Source organism: Colossoma macropomum, unplaced genomic scaffold (assembly GCF_904425465.1).
Source record: "Colossoma macropomum unplaced genomic scaffold, Colossoma_macropomum, whole genome shotgun sequence".
NCBI classification, from domain to species: Eukaryota; Metazoa; Chordata; class Actinopteri; order Characiformes; family Serrasalmidae; genus Colossoma; species Colossoma macropomum.
The window spans coordinates 233,323-243,477 of NW_023495948.1; the positions used below are offsets into that span (position 1 = coordinate 233,323).

The following is a 10,155-nucleotide window of genomic DNA, read 5'->3' on the forward strand; positions in this document are numbered from 1 at the left end:
CAGATTTGGTTTTGTTTCTGTTGGGAATGTTATTTGTCACTTTAGTTTCTAAGTTCTCTTTCTGCTTCTGAGAAAGTCAGTTTTCCCCTTGTTCCCTCTTCCCACCTGAACCAAAATGAGTGGGTTTAGAATTTGGGTAAATTCTTTTTCTCCCTTCAGCTTCTGTGGTGTAATTGTAGAGTGCAGCACAGTACGGCTGGGGTTCGATCCCCAGCATTAATACTTTAGGTTTTTATTTATTTATTTATTTTTTTTGTGGAGCTCATCTATCTCCATTATCTCCCTTTACAGGGCTGCTACACTGACCTGTGTACTATTAAACACAACAGCCAGACCACCACATTTTCCCTGGGACCTAGGCTTAGCTAGATAACTATAGCCAGTAGGTAGCATCATATTGAGATGGAGGTAATCTCCAGGTTTCTGCCATGATTTAGAAAGAAAAAACATGTCAAAGCTGTTCTGGACAATAAGGTCATTTATTAAAGGAGCTTTGTCCGTTACAGCATGACAGTTAAGCAATGCAAGTTTGAGTCTGTTGCAAGTTCTGGAGTTGATTGGGGTGGGCAGTAAAGAGGAGCAAGACAGAGAGTGAAGGACATCAAAGTTGATTGTTTGATGGTCCCATCCAATTGTCCACATGGCAGGGATAGGGGAGTCCGATGCATAGTAGACGGTGAGTCGAGTTCTGGAGGAGCGGTGGATATACAGAGGGCAACAAGTGATGCTGAATGACTGGCATTACATGTATGCAGCAGAGTCCAGAGCAGGGTTGAAATAGCTACTGAAAAATTTGTAGTTAGCTACTTTGTAGCTACTTTCCCAAAATGTGTAGCTAGCTACAATTTAGCTACTTTTCCAGAAAAGTAGTAGCTACTTTTAAGCTACTTTTTGAAAAGTAGTGCACTACTTTTAGCTACTTTCAAAGTGTGATTGTCAATGTTTGTGAATCTCCACCTGACACACCAAACAAGCCCAAGTGACAGTGTGAACAAGACACTGCATTTAATCATGTGCCAGAAAGAAACATACAATTAAAAAGCAGCAAATATACAAAAAGATCACCAAAAAGTGTAACCAAACTTACAAACTTAATCAAACTTGCACAACAAAAGGCATGATATCCGACAAAAATGTAGATTAAGTAAAGGCAAAGTTAATCAATCCAGGTTTTTCCTAACAAAAATCAACAAAAAACCAAATACAAACCAATCAGTTTTGTGCAAAACATTGTCAAATGTTAAAACTGCTCCAATTTAAACATTTTAGTAAGATATTTACAAACATGTCATCTATAACTGTTATGCACCTTTTTCTTTTATTTGTTCCTTCTTCATCCCTCCATTCTTCCATAAACTGCTATTAATGTTCCATACACTTATTTGACTTCACTTGCCCTGTTAAGGTTTAATTAATCATTTTACTATTTATTTATTTATATGTTTATTTCAGCTAAAAAAAAATACATTAAACTTATGTTAAATCGGGCGATAGTTTCAAATTGATTTTGTTTCCTTTACTCCTCTCTCTATCTTTGCTTGTCTCTTTTGCATCTCTGTACTCACTGTGTATAGTAAAAGCACACATCAAACATATGTTATAAAAGGCTGTCTGTACCAAAGCCCAGCTAGACGGGAAAGGTGGCTACTCGTATAGTTAATGAGACAAAGTATAGTCTGATTTCTTAATGTTTGCTACATGATATATGCTGGTTAACAGTGAACTTTCATGTTGCTGTGTAGTTTCATTGCTTTTTGAATCTCATAAAACCCTGAGAAACTTCTGAGGAGCTTGGAGTCCTAACGCTAGTTGTGAACATAACAGGCGCTGATTACTGAAGTAATTGCAGACAGCAACAATTACTAAGCGGTGATTGGAGGGTTGAGAAAATAACGCGGAGCTTGGCAGATTTTGATTGGCCATAATTCAGTGACAGCACTCACAGAAAACAAATCAAAATTTCATATAAAAAAAATGAGGCATAATATTCTGTCCCCAGATTTTAGACGAACATTAATAATTTGGAGACAAATGGACTTATTTGCCCGTATAATCACTCCAGCTGGTTTACAGATACGTTTAATCTGTAACGAGAAACTGTCAAACACTAAGGCGTGAAGTCAGCTTCTGGTTCTAATCTTCCTGTTCCACTTTAAATGGCGTAGCAGTAACATACATTCTGGCACCTCATGCACCATTTAAGGTGGAACAGGAATATTCGAACAAGAAGCTGGTAAATGAGAATCTGACTCGGACGTTCAGAGACAGTTTACTTGTTAAAGTTTCCTGACTGATGTGCGAGAGAAGCGGCTACAGCTGACCTACAGCTTAAAGCAGAGCAAAGTAAGTCTGCGTTTATGTTTTTTAGCCTATACTGGTACATTAGCACACACTGAGACTTATTTACAGCCAAGACGGTAAAACGGATATGAAATGCTTGGGTTTCCGACCCCTGAGCTAAGCCTGTAAGGGGTGATCAGCGCGTGGGGGCAGTGCATGGCCGTTTGCTCGAGCTGTCCAGCTCAGTCAGGATTGCACAATCGCTACCAGCCCAGTTAACGGCCGTGCTCTGTGGTTCAGATTTTGCACGGTTTGACTGAGGGCTGTAGCGAAAATTTTAGCTATAGCTACACACAAATTTGTAGGCGCTACAGCTACTAGCTACATTTAATAAAACTGTAACGACTACAGCTTCTAGCTATAAATATTTGTAGCTAACTACAAAAAGTAGCGCGCTACTTAGCTACTCCCCCATCCCTGGTTGGAGGATGTCTATGCTGCAGCGGTGTGTGTGTGTGTGTGTGTGTGTGTGTATGTATGTATGTACAAACATGCTTGCAGTGTGAAATATACAACATAAAATTCCAATATTTTATACATGCATTTTGCTGTTCATCTAAGTTAAATTACAAACTTTTCTCACAGATACCTACAAATATAATTTCATGGTGATAACAGGGATAATCAGCCCAGGTTGATACACGTTCAGATCCGGCGCCTTTATAGCCAGATACAGCACAGTCCTCTTTTCCTTCATAATCATTAGGTTCCCCCTTAAACCAGAACCTGAAACACAGAGAATCAGATTATCTTCACTATTACACCTCTAGACCTTCTTAGAATAAGTGAATGACTGCATCATGAGTTCAGTTCAGTGGTCTCTTACTCAGTGGTTAAAGCTGAGTTGTCCACCCATTTCCAGTCCCCCTCTGTGTGGCTGTCTGTCAGACCAATCCAAGCTGCAGTGCTGCCAAATGCTTTACTGATGAACTCCTGACATGGTACAATATAGCAGAATGTGAATATATACAGCTGAAGCAGAGTAGTGTCTCTCTCTCTCTCTCTCTCTCCTCTCTCTCTCTCTCTCTCTCTCTCACCTGTTCTTCTCTGCTGTTTATGATCACCAGGTCTGCTCCTCTCTCTCTGCAGAACTGTCTGCTCGCACTCCAGCTCTTCTTCTCAGTAGAGATGTAATACAAACCGTTTTGGAAACTCCACCGTCCCTGCTCTTTTCATAGAGATAGTCATGCATTAGTAGATCAGTTAAATTAAATGGGACTTCTTCAGATTTTCTGCGTATTTAAGTCATTAAGATGTTAATGCTCTGTCTTTATGAATCTTACAAGTCAGAATTGTTCACAGTGGTGGTAGGAACCATTCATTCAAAGTGCTTATTGCCTTTAAAAGCTACATCACAGAAAACTGTTACATGAAATGGTTACAAATATGCTGTTTGATGTCTGAGACACAATTTCACAATAGATTTGATATTAGCTTTGGATCTAAGACATTTTTAATAGTATATTCATGGCAGAGAGGGGTAAGGCAATGAGTACCAAAAGAAAAATGTCCCAAATTTACCACTGTTTTACTATTATCAAGAGTATATATAAAACTCTAGACGTGTGTAGCTGACACTTTGGACAGCAAAAAATGGCTATATTTGTGTTGGAGAGAGTGGGACCTGGTTCCTATGATCACCCCTGTAAAGAAAACCAAGTCGGTATGTTTCTCTACCATGAACCATTTCACATTAAACTAGTCTGAATGACTTTCAGAGTGGTTTAACATCTCAGTGGCTGAATTATGCAGACATTTTGAAAAATCAGGACTACACAGTATGTGGTACAATAAGGAATTACATAGAGCATGACTGGTTGTTGCCCTCTTACATTCTGTAATTGCCTGTATGCCCTGTCACCAGCATTACCAGTCCAGTTATAGTTTAACGGTGTAGCTAATATAAAAATGTCAGACACATCAATAGAGAGAAAGGTTAGTGAATAAAGTTCCTAATTCATTGTTCTCTATAGTAAAAAAAAAGTTTACAAAAATAAGGCTTAAAAGACTGTTTTGCTTGGCCCACTGTTTGATTTTCATATACATCATATGTGTTGTGTAGATGTGCAGAAGTCATGGGCTTAAGCAGGCTGCGCACTGGCTCTTCATCTCAAAATAATAAAGATAATAATAGATATATGAGGTAATGTAATTCTTCATAAAATAGACCCAAATGGTATTCACTAAATCATCCTATATTCCTATACCTTTACTGTAAATACAGATAATAAGATACCCTTTTACTAAAGCCATTACAGCTACTATTCTGAAGTGCGTCAGAGAAAAAGCCATCTGTGCTCCAGAACTCCATATTGATGTCCATGGTTTTGGTATGGGATGTCTAACAAGCTTGTGTAGATATTGAGGCAACCTTCTTGCATTGAAAGTTAGCACTGAAAATGTCATGTATTGAAAGTATAAACTCATTGCAATAGGTTTAAAACTGTGCTACCTCAATTCATCAACCAGGAATCTCCTCTGATGAGGTTAAATTAAATATACAATGATCTCTTCCTGCCCGTTTTGAGATGGTGAGGCATTTTTGCACAGACATTTTAGTAAAATGTGAAATAATTCCTACACAAACCTCCAACCAGTTATATCAAAATGTAGCTTAGGTTGTCAGCTTCACAAGGCAGCTTTCAGATTTAAAATTGGTTGGATTCAGATATAATGCTTTCGGTCATAGCAGTGACTGTTACTATGCACTAATAGGACAGGTTGCTATAGCATCTGAGGAACTGGCACTGACAATGTCGATGTCCAAGTCAGTCATAGTAGTCTGCTATTACAGCAGTCTTCACTGTTGTCCACCAGTGAATATGAAACACAAACATAAGTCTTACATTCACATCTCATCAGTAGCAAAAAGGATAATAAATATTCAGAGTCCATTAGTTGTTGCTCTGACTCTTGAAGACTTTGTCATTTCCCCATTATGTGATTGTCCAAGTGAATGAATTAAAGACAAAATTTGACTGACAATCTGATTTTCTGCAGTTATCAGATTAAAAAGTCCATGTAAACACACTCAGTGAGCAGTGCTGGAAGCCTCTGATCACGCCAGGTGTTTGTGTCTTTATTTAAAACAATAGTTTTCAGTTTTTGGGCTCTGTGAGCCTTATGATTAACTGTGTAATTTGTCCACAACGGTTGGGAGGGAGCTCAGTTATGTCGTATTGCATTATACAAAGAAAACACACAGACAAATCAAATCTGTGGAGGACAACATGAGTAATCTGAGGGTTAAGACATGGATGAAATCCACTGTTGGAGATTTTGGATGGATTCTAGGAATCTTGGCCTTCTGAGGAATCCTGAGGAAATTTGCTTCTCCTCCATAGTGGATCTGGATAGTGAGTGCTACTGGAAACTTCTAATTAAAATTTCCTGTTTTCTAGTGATAATGGCACAACTTGGATATATCACTGATAATCACTTAGTAAGAAGCCTGAGTAAATTTGCTACACCCATGGCCTCAAAAGTCATTACTTCAGCTCCACGGAAGACTTCGACTTAAATCTCACCGGTAAGAAAGCTGGAAGAAATTTTATTTGTCCAATACATACATTTGTTAGTCCAGCTTTCTGTGAAACCAGTTGACTAGGCAAGCATTGGTTACATCTGTGGGTTGCTCTAGTCTTTTAAATCTAGTCCATATGAATACAATTCAGAACAAAACAAAGACACCCCTGCCTGGATGTCTCCTTTCTAATGTGTATTTGTTACATCACAAATATGATGAGTTGCATAGTATATCAGTGAACAACAATTCAGCTGTTGTCGTCAAGTCAGAGACTTTAAATTCGTACATTCTAGACTCTGTTGTAACTTTTCCTGGATATATTTTACATTGGCGTGATCGCGAGGCAAGTGGGGGAGGAAGAGTCACACTGTATGCTTGTTATAACAGAAAAAACTAACTCACTTGGAGGGACGAGAGTATGAAGTTTTATGGGTATTGTTGCTGCCTAAACGTCTTCCCCATGGGCTGAACTGCATCATTGCTGCTGTGCTGTGTGTTCCACTGCACTCCTCAGCAATGGCCAAACCAGATTAATCACACAGTATCTGGATCACTGTCTCAGCAATATTGAATGCAGTTACCAGCATGCTGCTGTTGTCATTCTTGGAGACACAAATAGGTATAAGTCTGAAATCATCTGTCAGACACCGACTGAAACAGGTTGTGGCTGGTGTATCAAGAAAACCAGTAATTTTTACCAACATTTTCTTTCATGCATGAGCTATCTGTGCCTTTGCCCCCTGTTGGCACCTCTGACTATCCAGCCATTATGTGGAATGCTGGTAAATGGCCCTCCAAGCCCATACAGTAAGTCACTTGCTGAAAATGTACAAAAGGGCGATGAGGCAGTTGGGTCTTCTTATGAATACTGACTTTACCCCTATTCATGAGGCCACTGACCCAGAGGTTAAGGTTATATCCTTCACTTCCACATTTGGGTCCTTCCTGGCTAAAGCTATCCCACTTAAGAGAGTATCAATTACTAATTAAAGACAAGCTCTGGATGACTGTACAAATTAAAAATCTGATAAAAGAGAGACGGTACTATCAGAAACTTACAATCAATTGTTGTAAAAAAAACAAGCAGCGATGCTACTAGAATGAGATGGGGGAATTGCGGTGCTGTAGCTCAAAACAGTGGTTCAAGTCTGTTAAAGCATTTAAGGAGATGATGATGGGTGGGCTGTGGTACTTCAAGACCCCAACATCTTGCAGAGTGAGTGTGACTCTCTGGCCAAACATTTTGCTTCAAATGGGACCAAGTGGTCTACATTATTCCATCTGAGGAGGATGAATCTGCAAAATTAATGAGGGGGAAAGCAGCTGGACTGGACTGCACTCCCTCTTGGGTTTTAAAGACTTTTCATGAAGAACTGCCTTGAATTCTGTGTTTGAATGGGGAACAAGAGTTTTCACCAACAATGAATGAACCCAAGACTGGATACGATAATCAGAGCCAGGAGAGAAGACTACATCCCCTCTCCACCGTCTCCATTAATTTCTAAAAAAAACATCAGTAGAGTTTCCTCCTTTAATCTACTCAGAGTTCAGATATCATCTGATTTATCTTGGGGTGCCTACATTAATTATTTGCTCCTAAAGACAAAGCCAAGGATTCATTACCTTAGTGTTGCCAACAGAGGCAGTTTTCTATGTGATGTTCTAAAACAGACACACCTGATCTTCATTAGTCCCTGAGTATGCTAGCCCAGTCTGGGTGGGCTGACAAAAGGCCTCTCAGGCCTGGAACTAGAGAGATACAAAAATTATGCTGTAGTATCATCGGCATTCCAACTTCCCCTGCGCATCCTTCACGACATAAGGATAGTTTAACCCCCCTACCACCTGATTTTCTGTCTACAGCCTCAACACTCACTTACTCGCTTCATTGGTCCAGGGAATATCTGGTGCCCACGAGCAGAACTGAACAACATACGTTTTCTTTTATTCCTCATATTTTTAAATTGCCTTTTAAATGACGTAGTTCTTTTAGGGTTTATGCTCTTAATTGTATCCTCATATTAACTTGTTCCTGCTTATGATGTGCTGTAATGTTTGATGCATTTCAGGTGTCACTGTTTAAAAACTGTTTTTATGCTGTTGTACCCTGCCTTTTTAAACGTTAATAAATGAAACAAACTATTACTGATTTCATAGATTTTAACCAGTCACCTGTAGCACATGGCCCACAAGCAGATTAAATCACCTCTGACAATAATCAGAAGGCTGGAGAAGTGGATAGCAATTGGAAGAATGCATGACAGGCATGAAACATTAAATTGGACAACACTGGAATTACTCTGCTAAGAACAGACAGCATGGTTGACATCAGAGTAGTTTCCTATGATCACTAATTTGAGCTTTATTTACTCACCTAATTCTGACAGTTTCTTCTGAAGTGTTTCCTTTTCCCTCCGTAATTGGCCCATCTCATTCTTCATATTGTCATTATTGGTCTTTAACTGGTCTCTCTCTGTAGTTAGGCTGGTGTAACTGGTCTGTAACTGGTCTCTCTCTGTAGTCAGGTTGATGAACTTGATGCACAGCACTGTGATGGCAGCCAGCAGGAGAACACACAGCAGCCCCAGACACACTGCAGTCAGTCTGTAGCATCTGCTCTCTGCTGTGTTGATTCTGGAAACTAGAAAAAAACACAGTAATATTCACAAATTCAGTGTATTTACTATTCACAAGCATGACATTTCTGTGATATATAAAGCTGGGTAATGCTTTACAGGAACTACATTTACATGAATCAGGTGCGCTGGCTGGCCACGTAAAGATCGGGGGCTCAGTCGGTTTATGAGGAGCTTGGCTACTTCCTACCACTTACCCAGAACTTTCCTATAATTTTAGACAGTAGAAGAATGTATTTCACAAAAAATTCAAAGAAAACGTACCTAAATATTTTCTTTTTTTCTGCAGCAAACAGGTTTTGGGCAGGACGCTAGCATTACTGCTACTGAGGACTGACTGGTTGGCGAGTGGAACAGCTTTGCCCTTGCTCGGAAGCGCCCTCTAGTGTTTGAGAAACCCGGAAGACATTATGGAGTTGTAATTCTCCTCTGTACAAGTTCTCTGACGATACTCCACAACATGTGTTTGAAAACAGGCAGTTTATGTACTGAGGAAAACGGGTATGAATAATGAAGAAGCGAGGGATTCTGGGAGTTCAAGTCTGAGGCGGCCGTGTCAGCTGTAGTTTCAGCTAGGCCAGATGGAGGCTTGTTTTAAAATGAGGTGAATTTTTATGTAGGAGATTTAGCTTTTTACAGAAATTTCACGCAATCATGCATTTTTTTTTTTTTCTCTCTCTCCCACATGCGCACACACTGTCTCTGTTCCCCTGTGTAATGTTATAAGGTTGGAGGCTGGTTAAAAAACATTTGGAGCTACAGCCCTGGAAGCCCAGGCCGGGTGATGCCCCTTCATGGCATGTTCATAAGCAACATCACCCTGAATCAAATACATTATCATTTTGAAATATAAATTAAATATATTCATTAAGGAGTAACAAGCAGAGCACTGTAGCGTGTCTGTTCTTCCTGATTTGTCCCTATTGGAACCTGTAAGAGCTAGATCAGTGTATTGTCTTACAGTACAAGTGACAAATGACCATAAGCGGTGTAAATTCTTTTTAAAACCTTCATGTGTGTGTGTGTGTGTGTGTGTATATATATATATATAAAATATACACACACACATAACTGTATAGTGTATTACAGTGTTATGTAGACAACACATTCAAACGTATCATCTTATGAAATGTTAGTGAATAATATGGATCATTCTAGCAAACTGGTCCAGAGTTGAAAATATTTTTCATAGTTTTAACTGAATTTGACTTTAGACTCAAATCCTTTTGGTTTGAGTCCATCTAAAATGTAAGCTTTAAAACCTACTATTGGCCTGCAAGTTCTCGTCAGCACATTCCTGGTTTGAAGGAGCATTCCTGGTTTAAGGGTGCCATTTGGGATAAGAGTGTGTGTGTGTGTGTGTGTGTGTGTGTGTGTGCGTGTGTGTGTGTGTGTACCTGAGGTCATAGTTCCTTTACGGCTTCTGGTCACACCCGTCTCTGGGACATCTTCATTGGCGTAGATGTCCTCATAATCGTTGCTGTCATTTGAATGAGTTGATGCGTTGTCTGTTGTAATTCCTGAATTTGCATATATATCCTTATTCATCTTCACCTCTTTGATCTTCTGTAAACGTGTTGATGCCATTAAGTGGATTTTTGCTGTATCTGCAGATGTGAAGTCTCCACTACAGTCTTCAGCTCTCAAAGTGAC

General features: G+C 39.5%; 1 protein-coding gene across 1 annotated transcript; it reads right to left on the reverse strand.

Moving 5' to 3' along the window:
* Positions 1-2,799: 2,799 nt before the first annotated feature.
* On the reverse strand, positions 2,800-8,399 carry LOC118803714 (C-type lectin domain family 17, member A-like). The gene is made up of 4 exons (XM_036564199.1): positions 8,241-8,399; positions 3,378-3,508; positions 3,167-3,273; positions 2,800-3,066 (listed from the first exon to the last, which is right to left on the reverse strand). Exons 1-4 carry the CDS (start codon positions 8,305-8,307, stop codon positions 2,907-2,909), a joined length of 465 nt encoding a protein of 154 aa, XP_036420092.1. The 5' UTR covers positions 8,308-8,399; the 3' UTR covers positions 2,800-2,906.
* Between the last annotated feature and the right edge of the window lie 1,756 nt (positions 8,400-10,155).